This window comes from Oncorhynchus mykiss, chromosome 2 (assembly GCF_013265735.2).
Source record: "Oncorhynchus mykiss isolate Arlee chromosome 2, USDA_OmykA_1.1, whole genome shotgun sequence".
Taxonomy (NCBI): Eukaryota; Metazoa; Chordata; class Actinopteri; order Salmoniformes; family Salmonidae; genus Oncorhynchus; species Oncorhynchus mykiss.
Genome location: NC_048566.1, coordinates 38,030,522 through 38,053,863, shown reverse-complemented (window position 1 = coordinate 38,053,863; position 23,342 = coordinate 38,030,522). Strand labels below are relative to the sequence as shown.

General features: G+C 43.0%; 1 protein-coding gene and 2 pseudogenes across 2 annotated transcripts; all 3 read left to right on the top strand.

Annotated features, from left to right (window-relative positions):
• The first annotated feature begins 499 nt into the window (after positions 1–499).
• On the top strand, positions 500–4,967 carry LOC110489095 (annotated as a pseudogene).
• A 490-nt stretch (positions 4,968–5,457) lies between these two features.
• LOC110489105 (PLAC8-like protein 1) lies at positions 5,458–7,164 on the top strand. 2 transcript variants are annotated; one of them, XM_021561685.1, is made up of 4 exons: positions 5,458–5,544; positions 6,147–6,287; positions 6,442–6,578; positions 6,848–7,164. In XM_021561685.1, exons 2-4 carry the CDS (start codon positions 6,176–6,178, stop codon positions 6,944–6,946), a joined length of 348 nt encoding a protein of 115 aa, XP_021417360.1. In that variant the 5' UTR covers positions 5,458–5,544; positions 6,147–6,175; the 3' UTR covers positions 6,947–7,164. The 2 variants fall into 2 exon arrangements, with proteins under 2 accessions (XP_021417360.1, XP_021417370.1); XM_021561695.2 differs by lacking the exon at positions 5,458–5,544 and adding an exon at positions 5,554–5,575.
• A 260-nt stretch (positions 7,165–7,424) lies between these two features.
• LOC110501529 lies at positions 7,425–17,898 on the top strand (annotated as a pseudogene).
• Positions 17,899–23,342: the final 5,444 nt, after the last annotated feature.

The following is a 23,342-nucleotide window of genomic DNA, read 5'->3' as shown; positions in this document are numbered from 1 at the left end:
GTTATTTTCCCCACAGGCCCCCTGCAATGTGTGCAGCAGCTTTTCTCACTCCACCACTCTTGATCATGTATGCAGAACGTAACACTCAACTCTTGTTTCTATGATCTCTGCACGACAGTTCACAAAATGTAGGCCTACATCAAACAAGTACTACTACAGTAAGACATCCTAACTCTTACTGCAAACCATGTTGCTGCTTAACATGCTTACGGACACTTTCTCATGCAGGCACATACACCGAATGTACAAAACATTAAGAACCTCGTCCTAATATTGAGCTGCACTACCACAGGAATGCTGGCCCATGTTGAGTCCAATGCTTCCCACAGTTGTGTCAAGTTGTCTGGATGTTCTAGGGGTGGTGGACCGTTCTACACACAGAAAACTGTTGAGCATGAAAAACCCAGCAGCATTGAAGTTCTTGACACAAACCGTTGCACCTAGCACATACTACCATACCCCATTCAAAGGCACTCAAATATTTTGTTTTGCCCATTCACCCTCCGAATGGTACACATACACAGTCCATGTCTCAATCGTTTCAAGGCTTACAAATATTTTCTTTAACCTGTCTCCTCCCCTTCATCTACACTGATTGAATTGAATTTAACAAGTGACATCAATAAGGGATCGTAGCGTTCACCTTGTCAGTCTATGCCATGGAAAGAGTAGGTGTTCTTAATGTTTCGTGCGCTCAGTGTAGTTGCAGGCATAAATCTGGCACTGTCCTATGGTTCATAGAGCAATGGACTAAGAGTCATTATGTATTGTTTGATAATTTGTTTAATTCTTACCAGGTATTGGGAATTTCACCATTCAGCCTGTGAGAAACTATACCCGTGCCATAAGAAAGAAGAAGCCAGGTATGGAGGACCTAATACCAACTATACCAACTATTTGACCACTTGGATGTTTGATATTTACTGTCTAAGTTTTTTTCCATCAGTGATGCAAAGTCAGTTGAGTGATCTTCCTCAGACAATGCTGAAAATGGAATATGCCGCTGTTCCACTCGCTCAAACGTATGTACATTTCATTTGTCCAGACTTAAACAAAGTGTATTTTATGTCATGCAGACATGGCTCATGTATGTTCAACTCTCCCATGTCCAAACAACTACAGCAATGAGATGATGCTGTTTAAAATAGTTATTCTATGTCTTTATTTGTACAATATATAGGCACACTCAGCGGTTGTACTATACCTCTACTATACAGTACAGTGGGGCAAAAAAGTATTTAGTCAGCCACCAATTGTGCAAGTTCTCCCACTTAAAAAGATGAGAGAGGCCTGTCATTTTCATCATAGGTACACTTCAACAATGACAGACAAAATGAGAAAAAAAATCCAGAAAATCACATTGTAGGATTTTTAATGAATGTATTTGCAAATGATGGTGGAAAATAAGTATTTGGTCAATAACAAAAGTTTATCTCGATACTTTGTTATATACCCTTTGTTGGCAATGACAGAGGTCAAACGTTTTCTGTAAGTCTTCACAAGGTTTTCACACACTGTTGCTGGTATTTTGGCCCATTCCTCCATGCAGATCTCCTCTAGAACAGTGATGTTTTGGGGCTGTTGCTGGGCAACACGGACTTTCAACTCCCTCCAAAGATTTTCTTTGGGGTTGAGATCTGGAAACTGGCTAGGCCACTCCAGGACCTTGAAATGCTTCTTACGAAGCCACTGCTTCATTGCCCAGGCGGTGTGTTTGGGATCATTGTCATGCTGAAAGACTCAGACACGTTTAATCTTCAATGCCCTTCCTGATGGAAGGAGGTTTTCAATCAAAATCTCACGATACATGGCCCCATTCATTCTTTCCTTTACACGGATCAGTCGTCCTGATCCCTTTGCAGAAAAACAGCCCCAAAGCATGATGTTTCCACCCCCATGCTCAGCATTCTTTGTCCTCCAAACACGACGAGTTTAGTTTTTACCAAAAAGTTATATTTTGGTTTCATCTAACCATATGACATTCTCCCAATCTTCTTCTGGATCATCCAAATGCTCTCTAGAAAACCTTAGACGGGCCTGGACATGTACTGGCTTAAGCAGGGGGACACGTCTGGCACTGCAGGATTTGAGTCCCTGGCGACGTAGTCTGTTACTGATGGTAGGCTTTGTTACTTTGGTCCCAGCTCTCTGCAGGTCATTCACTAGGTCCCCCCGTGTGGTTCTGGGATTTTTGCTCACCGTTCTTGTGATCATTTTGACCCCACGGGGTGAGATCTTGCATGGAGCCCCAGATCGAGGGAGATTATCAGTGGTCTTGTATGTCTTCCATTTCCTAATAATTGCTCCCACAGTTGATTTCTTCAAACCAAGCTGCTTACCTATTGCAGATTCAGTCTTCCCAGCCTGGTGCAAGTCTACAATTTTGTTTCTGGTGTCCTTTGACAGCTCTTTGGTCTTGGCCATAGTGGAGTTTGGAGTGTGACTGTTTGAGGTTGTGGACAGGTGTCTTTTATACTGATAACAAGTTCAAACAGGTGCCATTAATACAGGTAACGAGTGGAGGACAGAGGAGCCTCTTAAAGAAGAAGTTACAGGTCTGTGAGAGCCAGAAATCTTGCTTGTTAGTAGGTGACCAAATACTTATTTTCCACCATAATTTGCAAATAAATTCATAAAAAATCCTACAATGTGATTTTCTGGAAAAAAAATTTTTCTCATTTTGTCTGTCATAGTTGAAATTACAGGCCTCTCTCATCTTTTTAAGTGGGAGAACTTTCACAATTGGTGGCTGACTAAATACTTTTTTGCCCCACTGTACATCTTTTCTGTTATCATGTGTTTACAGAGCTGATGACCTGGTCAAAAGACTTCTGACACTGGAACTAGCAAGCCATGTATGTTCTTTTCACCTTGTTACTATATTCTATTCATCTAGTCTTTCTCATTGTGCTCATAAGAGTAACTACAGTTTGTGTATACCTCTGTTGGTTGCTATAGTTCACATTACGATAAGACCATTTTTCTACACCTATGCTGGATATTGCATAATCAAACCACCATGTTTCGTGTCACCAGAGCGAAAAGTTGAAATTGAAAACAGAGCAGCTGATTGCAAAAGTCTGGAGGGATGAAGCTGACCGCAGCTCTACAGAAGTCAAGGGTAGGTTCCCGTTTTGGACCTAGTGAACAACCGTGCTTTTCCTCTGAGGAACCACCTTATTTCAGCAATCGTTTGTTCACTTCTTAACCCATTTCTTGACCTTCTCAGTGGCCATTTTGACCTCCAAAATCCGAAACTATCAGGAGCACCTGCACAAACATAATAAGGTGGGTATGGTTGAAGGCTAAATGCAAGACTGTGTCATTTTAAGTCCCTATAGTAACCATGACGTGAATGCATATTATTTCCACACGTTTAATTTCCGATCCCCTCCCTGTCTGGTGTGAGGTTTGTCAACAGGATTTCCTGTGTAGTGCGTACACCCACTATGACATTTGATCGAGTAGTAGTGGTGCTGCTGCATGCTGGGAATGTACTGTCACAACGTATACACGTAACATTGTATCCAACATTTTTGCAGACATATTGCAAAATATAACTATCCTTTAGCACAGCTAAAATGTTGAAGCCAAGGTTTGGCAGTCTGTCACTATACTGTATCTCACTTTTAGACCGTTTGGATTTGACAGTCTCAAAATCACTGCTATTTTTAATAAGAAAAGCAACTCCTCTATTATGTAAAATACATGTTCCCAGACTAGGGGTTAGATTCAATCTGTGGTCTTGAAGAGCTGCGTTACAGCACAATAGAAATGTAAAGGCAATGTTCCCGTCTTCGCAGAGACTTCATTCACAGTGAACACTGCATTAGTCAGCTCAATCGGAAATTACCTTTACATTTCAATCGCCCTACAGTGCAGCTCTTCAGCCCCACGGTTTGAATCAAGCCTTAAATATTGTTTTTGCTTTACGCATATTTTTTTTCTCCATTTGACCTCTGACTGTGTTTTGGCCCCCCATCTTTGTATCAGGACAAAGCGAACAAGCGATGGATGCTCATGGCCATTGACCCGCAGAAAAAAGCTGCTCAAGCACCTCAGGGTGACGCACTATGACGCCTTTGAACATGTCTGCCAGCAGCTGGGCATCACCTACACTTTCCCCCCGGAGTACTACAGACATGCCACCCGACGCTGGCTGGCCAAGAAGGCCCTGTGCATAAAGGTACACAACAAAACTCTGTTCACTTTACTTAGTGCAATTTTCTAGCTTGGTCCCAGAGTAGTTTGTACTGTATGGTTGGCAAGATGGCACAAACAGATCTGGGACCAGACTAGCAATTGTCTTGTTAATCTTTCTGCTATATGCAGGGTGTTGAACCATGGCTTTTACCAATAGTCTAATGCATGACTTAATGTAAAAGTCAAGGCAAAGTTGAAGACTTTTATCATTTTGTTGTCATTGTTGTTGGCCTTCTTGATGTAGGTTTATATGACTGTGTCCTTTCTTAGGTATTCAAAGAGGTGCAGAAACAGAAACTGGAGCAAAGGAAGAAAATTAAGCAGACCCCTCCCCCCAAACTGGCAGAACCAGCCAAAACAGCAGCTACAGGAACCCAATAAACTACTACAGTATCCAATGTCTGTCTTACTCGATGCATTCAGTCTTGCACTCAATGGGCAAATTAGTTTTGCATGGCACAGTGCCTCAGGTGGGTGGCGTTTGCTCCTTTTTGACTATTCCATTTGTCCTAAGGAGAAATCTCCACCCACCAATGCCACCAGGCCATGTAAAATACATTTTCCCATGTATTGCTATACTGTAATAAGAAACATTAATAACGTATTGTTTGTAGTACACTAAGTCTTCATTCTTCCTGTCCCCAATGCATGTTGATGCATCATCAAACCACATTTGGCCCAATAAATGCAGTGACGCAGATATGTGGTTTTGGTGTGGGCAATATCTATGTGCTCAGCATATGTGATCTGAGACGATCAAATAAACCCACAATTAATCATTGAATTTAATAAAAATAGATTATACAATACATTTGTTTGCTCTCTTTTTTTTGTTTGTTGCGTGTTTCACTTTGATCACGTGTAGTCACTTGTATGGTGAAGTGTAACTACCCCAATTGAAAGAGATAAAACACTACTTGATGCTGATTAAAATACTAATGAAAGATATGAGAAATAAGAACATTACGCCCTGTGGTTGAAACTGAAGTGCAAGATTAATCATATGATGACTTCCCTGAACATAGCTTGCAATCGTGTTTACGAGAACTGTAAGAACATCAGATATTGGGTGTTTATCGACCTCATATGTTAAACCAAGGTTATATTCACAATCTCTCACCTGTGAATTGACCTTGAAACCTATAATTCTGAGGAATGGTGAGGTTATTAATCAGCTTAACTGTTCTACTGTGAATTTTTGTGTTTGCACTACTGTTGAGAGTTGTCTTGAGAAACATAGTAGGAGTGTGTAACCAGCGCTTGTTCACAGGTTTAGTATCACAACTTCCTGTTAAAGTGTTTCGACTCAGATCTGGAGAAGCTCAGCCGCAGACAAGATAGGTGAGTGACATGCTCTTTCCTCTGCTCTCAAGTATGTAGAAAAAGCTACAATAGAGTAACTACTTATCAATAAACTACATAAAATGTTCAGGTTTACATCTTTCTGCGAAAAAGTACAAATTGATCATCTACAACATTTGGCATATTTGTACACCAGAGTATAAAGTATTTGAAGTAGTTTCTCAGAGTCTTAACGTCTTGTCCTTGTACAATTTTGATGATGCATAACAGTAATATAACAGTTATTATTAGTCTTTAATGAAATGCCAATACAACAACGTCTCATTTTACATATGCAATTATATTAAAACCTATTGCAATACATAAGAGGGTTGCAGTATATGAAGTAAGATGGTGGTTCAGGGTATGAATGGACCTGTGTATAAACTTGAGTACCAAAAAAAGAATAACTTGAGTACCAGTGTATGGAACTTTTATGTGAACTTTCCTATATGCAATTATCTCGAAGGAAGGAAAAAACACCAATGAACATTTCCCATCCCACAACAGTTTACATACTGCTAGTTTTGTTTTATTGCTGTATTGGGGAAATGATCAAACTTCAACCACTGTGCTCACTGTTGGACGTGGTTCATTTTTAGGTGACTGAAGCTGACCCCATTTGATTGACATGTCGAACCCAGTCATCACCCACCAGCCAGGAGCAGGCTCTTATGGGACAAATGTGCAGACTGGCGAGTGGAGCACTGGGCTGTGCTCCTGCTGCAGTGACATCCTAGTCTGTGAGTATCGAGACAAATAATAAGACCTTAAATATCATCACTAAGTAGGCCTACCTGGTTCCATACCATAGGGTTTAATGGTTGTCAAGTGTTTCAAGTAAAAAGTGTTTCCTGTTTTTTGGATTTTACAATAAGGTAAAATGTTGTCATACAGGTGCCATGGGCTTCATCTGCCCACTAGCATTGAGTTGCTACACAGCTAACAAGTATGGTGAGAACGCATGCCTGGCCTGTGTTCCAGGAGGCATGACAGCCATGAGGACACACATGAGATTGACCTATGGGATTCAGGTATGTTACCAATAGGAGCATAAAGAAATTAGGAATGGTGAGGCATTCATGCATTCAGTATGTCATTTTAATGCACACTAGTAGGAAATGCAACTCATTCCTGTCCCAGCCAGTCTAACCCTTTTATTATGAAAGACAGGAAGGGACCATTTCATCAGTACACATATTGACAAATTAGTCTAGTGGTTTTCCCTAGCTTGCGGAACTTGAACTGTCAAATATTTGGTTGATTCATTCTCATCATATTTGATTGTCATATTTTCTTACAGGGGACGATATGCAACGATGCGTTGATGACCTGTTGCTGTGGATTCTTTGAGATGTGCAGGATGGCCCGTGAAATTCGCATCAGGAATGGCGACGTTTGACTTGTACAGTCAATTGAAGACATTTTCAAGTGGAAGTTAAATTAACCTCATGTCACATATTGTTGATACAAATCGTCATTGTTATACTATGTACATTTTAACTTTTGTATTGATTAAATTTGACCCCCTACTCTCAAACAGTACTGCGCAAAGAATTCATAGCACCATGTATGAACCAAAGATGTACAATAAAGTTTTGTTTTTTCTTGTTTCCAATGGCATGTTGTCCTTTTCAGGATCATTTACAGGCTGATGTATCAGGGACGTTCATAACACTGAGATTTAAATTATCATGAACGGTTACGTCTCAATTTCTGAGGTGAACAAAAACAAATCAAATATTTGCACGTTTGCTTACATTCTACCTGATTGGTCCTTTTTCTTCATGACCTGGCAACCAAGTGGAAGCTTACATACGCTTAAACAAGACAGAATGGGGATATTTTGCTAGCTAGCTATCCAGCACAGTACGACAAATATGTCTTCGAGGATGCTACCCCTGCTTTTTATTAATCTCAGTGGAGAAATGCTCTACATCTTGGAGCTCAGAATATTCCAGCTGACAAAGCCAAGAAAGGTAACATTATAGTTAGCTAGTTTAGCTGTCTGGTTGTACCTGACCAACAGGTGACCAACAGGTGAATCACTGACTTTGTCATGCTCACAAACTGTTGTGTTCACAAACTGGTTGCCATTCTTTGGAGTGCATTCATTTGTCTCCCTGCCTGTGTTTTAACCTGCAAATTCTTCATTGTACTTGTAGCTGATTGGATAGAGAATGACAGAAGGAGAGGTATTTTGATGTTTCACATGCAATGCATCTCTAGGCCTACATGCTCTGCTTTGAGGCCTTCAAGGAAACCAACAGAGTATTGCATTGGTAGAACAATCTGGATGAAATCTTTGCCCAGCGATATTCATTCCCTCTGCCCCCAAGATCAAATAACCCCAAACAAATAACTTTGCAAGCTGCTGATGGTTTAAAAGGCTGTTGCTTTCTTCGGTCAATTGGGAATAGGTGGACGTTAAACCTTGCCTATAGAATGCACATCTGCTTGCTTAAAGGTAGACTCTGCCAGGTGTGTAATCATTACGCCGATTCTATTGCAAAACGTTTTGCAACAGAAACCACTTACTCCTAACAGAAAACGCAAACGAGAGTTTCTATGGGTGGGTATAATTTGTGGAACGTTCCAACAGGAATCTGTTCCAAGAACGTCATAACAAGGTTGCCAACAAACAAAGCATACAACGTTGTAGGGAGTGGGCTATTTAATTACGTTTTTCGGCAGCTAATTAGCTAGGTGAACTGATCATGCTGCTTTGTATGCGTTTGTTTGTTGGCAAACCATGTACTTTCCAAAGTTTTTGGAACAGATTCCTGTTGGAACGTTCCACAAATTACACCCACCCAGTTTCTATTGGACAAATTCAGGTAGGTCCCTCCCCGTTCCATTCTGTTTGCTCAGTTTGCTTCTGTTTGGTTCTTTAACGGTTTCCGTATTGAATACACCCCAGTTGTCATAATCAAAAACAAGGGGGCGACTTCACATCTACAAACAACAGTTAAATCCAGGGCTCGGAATCATAATACATCTGAGTAGGAGTGCTGATCCAGGATCCGTTTTGCCTTTTAGATTATAATTAATGGACAGGGTGACCTAATCCTAGATCAGTACTCTTACTCAGAGACACTTGTTGAACATGGACCCAGTTCTATCAAGACGGTGTTATATCATGGGCTCTTTCCAATTTGCACGCCTACGTTAGGAAGAGCCAATAATGACAGTCTTGGCAGATTTGTGAAACAAAAAAATCTAAAGTATTTAAGTTGGAAAGACCTCCTAATGTTTATGTTGATGATGCCATCTTGATGAGTCTAACTTTACAGACCGACATTATTCCAGTTCCCTAATTGTGACCTGACCTCAACCTTGTGCCCTCACTCTGCCAGTTATGAATGACATCATCACCACCATGTTCAATAAAACGTTTTTGGAGGAGCTGTTCAAGCCACAGGAGCTGTGTTTGACCGACTGGCCCATGCCTCCATCATGAGACTCAACTAGGCCAGCATGGACAAGGTATGGATGGAATCGTGTCACCTGGTTCATGTTCAGGACACGCTGTAGCAAAACATTTCAAAAGGTTTTACAATAGAAAACCAAAATAGGTGTTCCTTATTGGACAAGGATGTGTAATCTGTCTTTTTTCATCCAATTCATCCCTGATTAAAAGGACCCTTTATCGGAAGTGAAAGGCGATCGAGTTGTTATCCTCTTTCTGAGGAAGGGATTTATCTAACAACATCTAACTATCATTCACCTCATTTTGAAGTCAGCTGAGTAGCTGTCATGACGACATTATCATTTTTATCATTACATTCTCAGAATCACTTCCTCTGTACCCAGTGACGCTTTAATTGTCTTACTTCTAGGTACTTGGGGAAATTGCCCAAGTCACTTAAAACCCCATGTAGACCTATATTTTTTTTAAGCTTTCCTCTTTTATTGCACCATCATTGCTTGACTATTTTGAAGAGTTCTATCTGTTGTTTATAAAGTTTTATAAAGGCCATCAAACAGAATAACTTCAGCATTTTGAAGTATTAATGCTGGTTATAAGCCTAAATGTTGCATAAATCCACCTGCAGAGCATGATCCTAGTTTGTTCAAGTATGCTGAGGGCTCCATCTGGTGTACATTATGAACTGGCAGCAGATATTTTGGAGCATAACAGTAACCCATCATCATCCATATGACTGTTGTTCATGCACACAGCTGTATGACTTGATGACCATGGCCTTCAAGTACCAGGTGCTCCTCTGCCCGCGGGCCAAAGATATTCTCCTTGTGTCCTTCAACCATCAAGGATTTTGTGAAGGACACCGCAAGCGTTCTCAGCCAGGTTGACGAGACATACAGACATAGAGGTACAATAAACTTCCCTTCAATTGCTCAAACCTCCGCTGAGTGTTCAGTATGATCTCTTATTCACTGCATGTTTTGTGTTCTTATTTATAGATGTACACACCCTTGTCTAGTGGCGAATTTCAGCTCATCCGGCAAACGCTCCTCATCTTCTTTCAAGACATGCACATAAGGGTGAGTTCATGATCTCGCAGAAGTTTGTCTAACTTTTTCAACAGAGGATGAGTGTGTTGCGAAGGGGGAGTGTGGCATCTTTTCATGGGTTTCAGAGATTAAAAATGTTAATTGTACCATGACTTTGTGTCAACTGCTAAAATGTTAGCATTTGAAAACAGTGCTAAACCAGGAAGCTAAACCAAATGATAAATTGCTGTAATAAGCTGTCTATAGACTGCTTACAAAGTAAGGAAACCAGTATTTCATTTTGTAATTTGGGTGAACTATCCCTTTACAATGCATTATAACCCCATCATAATGACTTATACACAGTGTAATCTCGGTTAACCCTGAACTAAATTCTTGCCTAACACCTGCGAAATCTTGATTTGTCAAAAGCACCTGAACTAATGCTGCTCGTTATCTCACGCATCCCGTTGTATCAGGACAGAACTATGGTATAATTTATGTTTGTCTGTCCATGAGAGAGTATACAAAGATTATCACTATGTTTTGCTCACCAAATGCAGGTGTCCATCTTCCTCAAAGACAAAGTGCAGAATTCCAACAAACGTTTTGTCCTCCCGATCTCAGGTCCTGTGCCCCATGGAACACACATCCCAGGTTCCACAGCTATAATTGTCCACACCCAAATGACATGGAATCCAACAAAGCCAAGTTTGTTGCAATAGAGCAAAATCTACATTTTATTAGATGCATTGAATATGTCTGTATCCATTGTTGTTGTTTTTTACTGTGTTTTGTGCTTTTTGGTGGCATCTATTTGCTTTCCTTTCGCAGACGTTGTCAGCTTAATTTAGACCTGCATATCTGCAGCTAATTGCATTACTGAGGGTGTTGAATGAGTAGCTGTCTAAATTTAGAAAAGCTTGCTTTTAGCACAGCTCTATTTGCCAAGGGATTGAGTGCAGCTGTGCTTAAGTTTCTAAAACACAATAAATGAGTTAAGCTTTGAGATTGAACAATGTGAAAGTGTAGACAGATGATGTCAGTGTTACGATTTTCTTCTGGTGAAGGAGAGGCGGACCAAAACGCAGCGTGGTTATTTATAAACATCTTTAATAAAGATGATGACGTGAACAATATACTTATACAAAGAACCGTGAAAAACCGAAAACAGTCCTAACTGGTGCAACAAACACAGAGACAGGAATAATCACCCACGAAATACCTAAAGAATATGGCTGCCTAAATATGGTTCCCAATCAGAGACAATGATAAACACCTGCCTCTGATTGAGAACCACTCCAGGCAACCATAGACTTTCCTGGACTACTTCACTAACCACAATCCCATAACCTACAAAAAAAACATAGACAAAACACACCACATAAATACCCATGTCACACCCTCGCCTGACCAAAATAATAAAGAAAACACAAAATACTAAGGCCAGGGCGTAACAGTACCCCCCCCCCCCCCCAAAGATGCGGACTCCCGGCCGCACACCTAAACCCACTGGGTGGCGGCTCTGGCGCGGGACGTGGACCCCACTCCAACATAGTCTTAGTCCGCTTACTCCGCGTCCTTAGATTGGCGACCCTCGCCGCCGACCTTGGCCTAGTAACCCTAACAAAGGGCCCCACTGGACTGAGGGACAGCTCGGGACTGAGGTAGCTCGGGACTGAGGGGTAGCTCGGGACTGAGGGCTAGCTCGGGACTGAGGGGTAGTTCTAGACTGAGAGGAAGCTCAGGATTGAGAGGAAGATCAGGACTGAGAGGAAGCTCAGGCAGGTTGATGGCTCTGGCAGATCCTGGCTGACTGGTGGTTCTGGAAAATCCTGGCTAACTGGCGGCTCTGGCAGATCCTGGCTGACTGGCGGCTCTGGCAGATCCTTGCTGACTGGCGGATCCTGGCTGAATGGCGGATCCTGGCGGATCCTGGCAGACTGGCGGCTCTGGCGGATCCTGGCGGCTCTGGTGGATCCTGGCAGACTGGCGCATCCTGGCAGACTGGCGGATCCTGGCAGACTGGCGGCTCTGGCGGATCCTGGCAGACTGGCGGCTCTGGCGGATCCTGGCTGACTGCCGGCTCTGGCGGATCCTGGCTGACTGGCGGATCCTGGCTGAATGGCGGATCCTGGCAGACTGGCGGCTCTGGTGGATCCTGGCGGCTCTGGCGGATCCTGGCAGACTGGCGGATCCTGGCAGACTGGCGGATCATGGCAGACTGGCTGACTGGCGACTCTGACTGCTCCATGCTGACTGGCGACTCTGGCTGCTCCATGCTGACTGGCGACTCTGGCTGCTCCATGCTGACTGGCGACTCTGGCTACTCCATGCTGACTGGCGACTCTGGCTGCTCCATGCTGACAGGCGGGAGACTCTGGCGGCTCATGACAGGCGGGAGACTCTGGCGGCTCATGACAGGCGGGAGACTCTCATGAGACTCTCATGACAGGCGGGAGACCCCGGCGGCTCATGACAGGTGAGAGACTCCGGCGGCTCATGACAGGCAGGAGACTCTGGCAGTTCATGACAGGTGGGAGATTCCGGCGGCGCTGGACAGGAGAAAAGCTCCGGCAGTGCTGGACAGGTGGGAGACTCCGACAGCGCTGGCGAGGAGGAAGGCTCCGGCAGCGCTGGACAGGCGGGAGACTCCGGCAGCGCTGGAGAGGAGGAAGGCTCTGGCAGCGCTGGACAGGCGAGGCGCACTGTAGGCCTGATGCGTGGTGCTGGCACTGGTGGTACTGGGTTGAGGACACGCACAGGATGCCTGGTGCGGGGAGCTGCCACCGGAGGGCTGGTGTGTGGAGGTGGTACTGGATAGACCGGACCGTGCAGGCGCACTGGAGCTCTTGAGCACCGAGCCTGCCCAACCTTACCTGGTTGAATGCTCCCGGTCGCCCTGCCAGTGCGGCGAGGTGGAATAGCCCGCACTGGGCTATGCAGGCGAACCGGGGTCACCGTGCGCAAGGCTGGTGCCATGTAAGCCAGCCCAAGGAGACGCACTGGAGACCAGATGCGTAGAGCCGGCTTCGATGGCTCGATGCCCACTCTAGCACGGCCGATACGAGGAGCTGGTATGTACCGCACCGGGCTATGCACCCGCACTGGAGACACCGTGCGCTCCACAGCATAACACGGTGCCTGCCCGGTCTCTCTAGCCCCCCGGTAAGCACAGGAAGTTCGCGCAGGTCTCCTACCTGGCTTCGCCATACTCCCTGTGTGCCTCCCCAATACATTTTTGGGGCTGACTCTCGGGCTTCCATCTGCGTCGCCGTGCTGCCTCCTCATACCAGCGCCTCTCCGCCTTCGCCGCCTCCAGCTCTTCTTTGGGGCGGCGATATTCTCCTGGCTGTGCCCAGGGTCCTTTACCGTCCAATATTTCCTCCCATGGCCAGAAATCTGGATTTCGCTGCTCCTGCTGCCGCTGCCTGTCACCACGCCGCTTGGTCCTGTTGTGGTGGGTGATTCTGTTCACGGTGTTCTTCTGGTGAAGAAGAGGCGGACCAAAACGCAGCGTGGTTATTTATAAACATCTTTAATAAAGATGATGACGTGAACAATATACTTATACAAAGAACCGTGAAAAACCGAAAACAGTCCTAACTGGTGCAACAAACACAGAGACAGGAACAATCACCCACAAAATACTTAAAGAATATGGCTGCCTAAATATGGTTCCCAATCAGAGACAACGATAAACACCAGTATTTTTGCTGAATATTTTGCGCGTCTGTATTTTTTTGCTACCATCAGAATGTTCAGCTGCAATGGCGAAGAGGTGAAGAGACTGCAGTTCCGTAACGGTGGGAACTACACCAGTGTTCTCCGCGAGGGATGATTTGAGATGTTTGGAGAGAGGGTCATCAAGCTGGGCACTAACATGTATGTGCTGCTCCACACTGTATTGACAACCATTGACGTTCCTGGACTTACCCCCACGGAGACTACTAAATTCTCTACTATTTCCTCTACTGTGGTCAATGGTCAAATACTGTAGGCCTAAATCAACATGGTAGCTCAAAGTCACTGCAAATTGTTTTGTGAATAATTTACACAGAGACAGGTTTATTTGCCTCCCCCGTGATGCTACATTGTATTTCAGCTTGTCAAGTGCTTGGCTTCTGTTTACCCACAGGTACAGTGTAAGCCATCCGGTAGAAACACACATGTCAGGGACATCCAAAAACTCTGCGTTGGAATTATGCTTAATCACTATGCTGTATTTATTTTCTTACATTTTTTTTTCAGTAATATGCCATTTATATCCATAAATGTCCATTTACATTGAATTCATGTTCAGAAAATACTGAAAAATGTCCGCAGAAAATATAGGTAGCGCCGCAATATAACGTAAATAGACATCATAAACTTTGACTAAATATACATGTTCTACATACAGTTAGAAAGATACCCTGCTTCTTAATGCAATCGCTTTGTTACATTTATTTTTAACGTTACAGAAATCGCTCACTATTCTATATTCTGAGACGGCGCTCAGATATAAGCAATATTTCTCCGCTATGTTGGAGTCAACAGAAACACACAATTTCAGCATAAATATTCCCTTACCTTTGATGGTCTTCATTCAGAATGTACTGGAAGGGTTCATACTTACCCAAAACATTGTTTGGTTTCAAGTCTTGTGTCTTTGTATTAGCATCTGCTAACAATATGAGCTGAAATGCACCCAAAATGTCCTCTGGTCAAAACTTCAAAATTACATATTTTATGTCGACTAAACAGGTCAAACTAAGTGCAGAATCAAGCTTTAGGATGTTCTAAACGTACAAAACAATTTTCAATTCAACCGGTCATTGTTAGTTCTCCTCCGGAGTGCTGGAACAAAGGAATGGATGGGACCAATTCGCGCCCTAACGCACAGGTATTTTCTCGCGGCACTCACTCAATTCACTCCCATAAGGCCAAAACTTGCGGGATTTGAACGATTAAACGCTCTACTGAATGAGGACATCTAGTGGAAGACATATAAAGTGTCCCCAGATCCATAGCTGGTTGGGAAGGGTGGGGGCGATCACGTCAAAGTTGCCCCAACTTTCATGATCACAAAACTAGTTTGGAAGAATGCCTGCCCTGTGAGTTCTGCGATACTTACAGACATAATTCCAACGGTTTTAGAAGCTTTCGAGTGTTTTCTATCCAATAATAATTATTATATGCATATATTAGCAATTTTGGACAGATTTTTTTTCAGTTTACTATGGGCACGCAATTCCTCCAAAGGGGGCAGTATTCTGCCTAGCCTTCTGTAATTAAGCCTTAATTGTAATGGAAACCAGCCTTAAATTCAATGGGAAATGCCCTAAACAGCTAAATCATGCAATTCATTGGATGCAACTGGCCTACAGGTCAAGGGAGCAGTGTGTCAAGAAGCAGTGCGGCTTGGTGAGTTGTTATTTCGGAGGATGCATGGCTCTCGACCTTCGCCTCTCCCGATTCTGTATGGGAGTTGCAGCAATGGGACAAGACTGTAACTACCAATTGGGTGTCATGAAATTAGGGGGTAAGGGGTAAATAAAAAAACATTCAAAAAGGAATTACAACAGTACTCCTCACAACATGATGAAACGAACTGAACCGGATTTTTGAATTATGATAAGTTAGACTAGTGTTAAAAATCAGTATCAGTGTTAAAGGTCCAGTGTAGCAGTTTTCATCTCAATTTCAAATTATTTCTGGCTTACAATTAAGTACTTTACTGTGAGTGTTTCCAATAAAAATTGTCAAAAAGAAACAAAACTAGCTTCTTAGCAGAGCAAATTCTCAACCTAGAATTGTGCTAGGACTGTCTGGGAGTGGTCTGAGTGGGGAGGGGAAACTGAAAACGAGCTATTATTGGCAGAGAGGTTATGAACTGTCTTTCTTATTGGGCTATTAACTAATTTACGCTTGGTGATGTCACCAGGCAATCCAAAACTCTATCCCACCAAAACAGGCTGATATTTCAGCCAGTCTTTTCAAATGGCTCTGCCACTAAAAGGGCATTATTGTAATTTTTACAGTATTACTGTGGAAATGTATACAAATGTATGTGGACGCCCTTCAAATTTGTGGATTCGGCTATTTCAGCCACACCCATTGCTGACGAGTACAAAATCGAGCACACAGCCATGCAATCTCCATAGACAATCATTGGCAATAGAATGGCCTTACTGAAGAGCTCAGTGACTTTTAAAGTAGCACCGTCATAGGATGCCACCTTTCCAACAACTCAGTTCGTCACATTTCTGCCCTGCTAAAGCTGCCCCGGTTAACTGTAAGTGCTGTTATTGTGAAGTGGAAATATCTAGGAGCAGAAATGATTCTGCCACGAAGTAGTAGGCAACACAATCTCACAGAACAGCACCGCCAAGTGCTAAAGCGCTTAGTGTGTAAAAATAGTTTGTCCTCAGTCGCAACACTCAATACCGAGATCCAAACTGCTTCTGGAAGCAACGTCAGCACAAGAACTCTTCTTCGGGAGCTTCATGAAACGGGTTTCCTTGGCCAAGCAGCCGCACACAAACCTAATTTCACCATACGCGATACCAAGCGTCAGCAGGAGTGGTTCAAAGCTTGCCGCCATTGGACTCTGAAGCAGTGGAAACGTGTTCCTTACTGATGAGTCACGCTTCACAATCTGGCAGTCTGAAGGACGAATTTGGGTTTGGCGGATGCCAGGAGAATGCTACCTGCCCCAATGCATAGTGCCAACTGTAAAGTTTGGTGAACTGGGAATAATGGTCTGGGGCTGTTTTTCATTCGGGCTAGGCCCCTTAGTTCCAGTGAAGAGAAATCTTAACGCTACAGCATACAATGACATTCTAGCCGATTCTGTGCTTCAAACTTTGGCAACAGTTTGGGGAAGGCCCTTTCCTGTTTCAGCATGACAATGCCCCCGTCCGTGCACAAAGCGAGGTCCATACAGAAATGGTTTGTTGTGATCGGTGTGGAAGAACTTGACTGGCCTGCACAGAGTCCTGATGTCAACCCCATCGAACACCTTTGTGGTGAATTAGAATGCCGGCTGCGAGCCAGGACTAATCGCCCATCATCAGTGCCCGACCTCAGTGACCCGCTGCAATGTTCCAACATCTAGTGGAAAGCCTTCCCATAAGACTGTTATAGCAGCAAAGGGGGGACAAACTCCATATTATTGCCCATGATTTTGGAAGGAGATGTTAGATGAGCAGGTGGCCATGTATGTTAGGTCATGTAGTGTGTAAAACACAGGGAAAAAATCACGTTTTCACTGCACTGGGCCTTTAACAATAATGTTGATTTGTCTTCCTCTCAGGGAGGCCTTGATATCGAGACCAGACGAGTTTGCATATGATGTCATAAAAATCCAAGCGACTAAGGTAAAGTTAATTCTAACCTGTATTCTTTCTGTCACAGAGGCTAGATAAATATTCAACTATATAACATGCTTTTATGTAACTTGAAGGGATGATATGGAAGCATTTCATAGATTGAGACTGTCCTACTGTACATGCTGTGGTGTAACTGTCAAAATGGTCCCCCATGAAAACCTGTCACAGGAGACTTACTCCCTCCGTGCGGTCATCTCTTACCACTTACGAACAACCCATGATCAGACCTGCTGCCCAGTTTGAATAGCTTCTGTAATTGACAGGCTAAGGATTGTAAGTTATCTGACATGCACTAGGATCATGATGGGCCAGTCGAACAAGATGTACCGTAATCGAACATAAGCCCCTCCCCAAACGAGACCTTTCAGATCTGCCATTTGTGGCTTGCCTTCTCTGTCAGAACCATCAAGCCAATGCAGAGCTGGTCAAGATCATGGGGGACTTTACGGAGGAGGCTGGCGAACCGTGCCCATTGAGTGCCAGCAGTAAAGGGGATGACCTTCTGGCCATGATGGATGGGCTGTGACAGTTACCATGGTGACCAGAATCCGAGGGCAGGGCTCAAGGCTGAGTTGGTTAGGAACGGTGTGTTCTACTGTAGGACAGTGTCTTGTCTGCTCTGCTGTGCTGTGCTGTGCCGTCTGTCTCACTCTGCAAATATGGCAGCTGTCTAACAAAAGCACACACAACACAAACCTCATCTTTGTTTGTCTGTCGAGCTTTTCGATGCTGATGTGACGTGAGCAGGTCACTTAATTTGTTCAGCAAGGACCAACTGTAAACTGTCTGCAAGACTGTGCATTTTGCAAAAGAGAGAGTGAGGAAACTTCATAAGCTTGAATATACACTCAGTGGACAGTTTTCTTTTGGGTACACCCATCTTGTACCGGGTTGGACCCCTCAGTAGCCATGAAGTGATGCACCTGTTTAGCAACAATGTTTAGATATGCTCTGGCATTCAAATGTTGATCAACTGGTATCAAGAGACCTAACTTGTGCCAACTTGTGCCAGGAAAATATTACCCACACCATTACACCACCGCCACCGCCCTGTACCGTTGACACCAGGCAGGATGGGGCCATGGACTCATGCTGCTTATGCCAAATCCTGACTCTGCCATCAGTATGACGCAACAGGAAACGCGATTCGGCGGACCAGCCAACGTTTTTCCACTCCTCAGTTGTCCAGTGTTGGTGATCGCGTGCCCACTGGAGCCGCTGCTTCTTTTTGTTTTCAGCTTATAGGAGTGGAACCCGGTGTTGTCTGCTGCAATAGCCCATCCCTGACAAGGATCGACATGTTGTGCACAGAGATGTCGTTCGGCGTTCAGAGATGCCCTTCGCCACGTAACTGTTGTACTGCTCTGTTATAAGTCTATTTGTGGCCCACCTGTTACCTTGAACAATTCTTGCCATTCTCCTTTGACCCCTCTCATCAGCGAGCTGTTTTTCACCCGCAGGACTGCTGTTTTTAGTTTGTTGCCCCATTCTTGGTAAACCCTAGACACTGTCACGCATGAAAAGCCCAGGAGGGCGGGCGTTTCTGAGATCCTGGATACGGCAAACATGGCACCAATGATCATACCACGCTCAAAGTCGCTTAGGTCACTCGTTTTGCCCATTCTAACGTTCAATTGAACAGTAACCTGATGCCTGTCTGTCTGCTTTATATAGCAGGCCATCAGACTCACTGTCTGTAAGAACGATCCATTTTTTTGTGAACTGGGTGGTGTACCTAATAAACTGCTTTTATGGTGGTAATCTCAAGTTGTTGTTTTTTAAGTTACAGATAGTACAGAACTGTTGAATTTGGTCACACTGAAACATCAAATGGAGTCGTTGGGACATATTTGTTCCAATTCAATCAATGGTTTTGGCTCTGCTGATCCTGCTTCAATCAATGTATTTAAAGTTGACATTCCGTGGATGTCACGTTAAACAATATTTCTTGTTACTTTTCCTCCCAGATAAATGGCAACTTTCTCTTCGGGGAGGCAGGTAGCCTAGTGGTTAGAGTGTTGGGCCAGTAACCGAAAGGTTGCTAGATCGAATCCCCGAGCTGATTTTTTAAATGTTTTTATTTTTTTATTTCACCTTTTTTTAACCAGGTAGGCTAGTTGAGAACAAGTTCTCATTTGCAACTGCGACCTGGCCAAGATAAAGCATAGCAGTGTGAACAGACAACACAGAGTTACACATAGAGTAAACAATTAACAAGTCAATAACACAGTAGAAAAAAAAGGTAAACATCTGTGGTTCTGCCCCTGAACAATGCAGTTAACCCACTGTTCCTAGGCAGTCATTGTAAATAAGAATTTGTTCTTAACTGACTTGCTAGTTAAATAAAAAAGACATTTAATTTATTATCACCTCATGATGTTAATATAATGCTGTTTTCTCTATCACATATCTGCTGTAATACAGTATTTACAATTTTGCTAATCTGATTTACTCTGTCTGACTGAGTAATTAAATAATGAACATGACCTAAACTAGAGGGTGTCAAACTCAATTCCTGGAGTGCCTTGTATCTGCGGGTTTTCGCTCCTCTCATCTAGTTCTCTAGGCCTTAATTTGACACACATTGAAAGAAAATTACAAAAAACAGCAAACACACGACCTTCCAGGGATTTAGTTTGACACCCCTGACCTAAAGAGACTGGTGGAACTGAAAGAAACTCAAGTGCACTTGTCATTGTAATTCAAAACCATGGATCCCATAACATATTTTGAGAAGCTTCTACTGTACCTGGATTTTTTTTGTGTATGGGATAAATATATACAGTATGTTTAGGGTGACCTTTAGTGTCTTCAAATAACGGAAGACAAATTATTTGTAAATATATTGTATGTGAATTATTACAATATGTCACCATCAAATGGGATGCTATAGGTTAATGGAGTAAGTGTGACACAACACTAATGTAACCACAATGTATCGAAACAGCTGATTCTTTAATGCAGTATGACAGATGGACCAAGATGTATATTTATGGAATTATTTACTTATTTATCATGAGGTGTACTTTTGTATTTTTTTTCAGGTGAAATATTAAACATAAAATAAAAAAAAAGATATGTACAGTTTAATTCTGAAGTTTACAAACACTTAGTTTTTCAACCACTCCACAAATTTCTTGTTAACAAACTATAGTTTTGGCAAGTTGGTTAGGACATCTACTTTGTGCATGACACAAGTAATTTTTCCAACAATTGTTTACAGACAGATTATTTCACTTATAATTCACTGTATCACAATTCCAGTGGGTTAGAAGTTCACATCCACTAAGTTGACTGTGCCTTTAAACAGCTTGGAAAATTCCAGAAAATGATGTCAGGCTTTAGAAGATTCTGATAATTGACATAATTTGAGTCAATTGGAGGTGTACCTGTGTATTGGAGGTGTACCTGTGGATGTATTTCAAGGCCTACCTTCAAACTCAGTGCCTATTTGCTTGACATCATGAGAAAACCAAAAGAAATCAGGCAAGACCTCAGAAAAAAAAAATGTAGACATCCCCAAGTCTGGTTCATCCTTGGGAGCAATTTTGAAACACCTGAAGGTACCACGTTCATCTGTACAAACAATAGTACACAAGTATAAACACCATGGGACCACGCAGCCGTCAGATCGCTCAGGAAGGAGGCGCGTTCTGTCTCCTAGAGATGAACGTACTTTTGGTGCAAAAAGTGCAAATCAATCCCAGAACAACAGCAAAGCACCTTGTGAAGATGCTGGAGGAAACTGGTACAAACGTATCTATATCCACAGTAAAATGAGTCCTATATCGACATAACCTGAAAGGCCGCTCAGCAAGGAAGAAGCCACTGCTCCAAACCCTCCATAAAAAAGCCAGACTACGGTTTGCAACTGCACATGGGGACAAAGATTGTACTTTTTGGAGAAATGTCCTCTGGTCTGATGAAACAAAAATAGAACTGTTTGGTCATAATGACCATCGTTATGTTTGAAGGAGAAAGGGGGAAGCTTGCAACCTGAAGAACACCATCCCATGGGGGTGGCAGCATCATGTTGTGTGCGTGCTTTGCTGCAGGAGGGACTGGTGCACTTCACAAAATAGATGGCATCATGAGGGAGGGAAATTATGTGGATCGATTGAAGCAACATCTCATTTTTACTATTAATAAATGTCAGCAATTGTGAAAAACTGAGTTTAAATGTATTTGTCTAAGGTGTATGTAATCTTCCGACTTCAACTGTATGTTATTATAATATATATATATGAGAGAGAAATTTCAAAATACATAGATTGAAAAATAAATAAATAAATATGAAACTCATTAGCTTTGTTTAATTTATGTACTGTGTTCATTCATATTTAAAGGTGGGGTGCCTGCTTTGGTATTGTTTCAATTGTGGATTGGCCCTTTTATGTGCCCTTGATGATGCAATAGAGTGCTTCTTTACAGCTGATTGGGCACTAATGGGGCTCCCGAGTAGCGCAGCGGTGTAAAGCACTGCATCTCAGTGCTAGAGGCGTCACTACAGACACCCTGGCTCAAATCCAGGCTGTGTCATAACCGGCCGCTATTAGCGACGCACAATTGGCCCAGGGTCGTCCGTGTTTGGCCGTCATTGTAAATAAGAATTAGTTAAATAAAGGTTACATTTGTTGTTGTTGTAGTAGAGGAGTCCTGTCGCTAGAGGGAGCTGTTGCTTTATAACTTTTTGCATTTAGTCATGTCTATACTGCTTGACTAGCAGTATGCGAGTGCAGAAAGTCATTTTTTTCAGGAGTTTTCGTTACCTTCAGAGTACAAACAGAACAATGATTCAGCACATTAATTCAATCCCTCCATGTCATTTTCAAGGCAAGAGAGAGGATAATATTGCTCCTCATTTCTTGTCATCTAGTTTATTCTCGCCCACAATGTGACCTTGCCCACACACTGCTGATACATTTAGTTTTTAATTTGTTTTGAATCGAGCAATACTGAAAAAGTTGTTCTCGTTACAGGGGTGACAAGTCCACTCCCACTCCCTGGTTTGTGACTTTATCACTCATTTACCTTTGCATAAAGACACCCACATTGCCCATCTAAAGTCAGTCAACTCATAATATTGGCACCCAGAAACAAATCTGTCACGAAAGACTGTAGTCAACTCATATCTATAAAAACATCACAGGATTATATGGAACATGGGATTAGCCATCATAACATATAAACCTAATATTGTCCAAAACAAACACTGTCCAAATCTCACCCATCCCAAATTTGGCCTCAACTCCCTCCTTGTCTGCACCTACAATTAAGATTGCAATAGAAACAGCACAATGCTGTACCTGCATGGGTTTGGGTTATTTGAGTGCCTCCACAAATCAAGTCAAAGAGAAACGGATAGTCTGGGCATGTCTCTGAAGAACCCTCTCCCTCAGTCAACTACTCACCCACACATTCTCTCTTTCAATCACTCACTCACACACACACACACACACACACACACACACACACACACACACACACACACACACACACACACACACACACACACACACACACACACACACACACACACACACACACACACACACACACACACACACACATACATACATACAGAGAGAGCGACACAAGATCAGTGCATACCAAGCAGTCAAAACATGCTGAGACATGGCTGTGCTGAATGGACCTGAGGGTGGGGGATTCAGGTGAGGCCTTCCTTACAGTCTGCTGGGGAGAGAGAGAGACGTCAGCCTTACCCAAGGGCATGGTTTCTTTGGAAAACAAAGTCACTGAAGCACTCCCTCTCCTCTGCTACTCATCTCCAGGTTGTTCCTGTGTTCTCAGTCTGATTATTTTCTTAAACAAGGGTTAAATAACAAACAAACCAAGAAAAATATACATTATATTCCTAAACCAATCATTCATTATGTTTCATGTTTTAATTAAAGCATGTAAAGAGAGAATGTGCAATATCCATGGATGCAAATTGCAGACTATTACAAG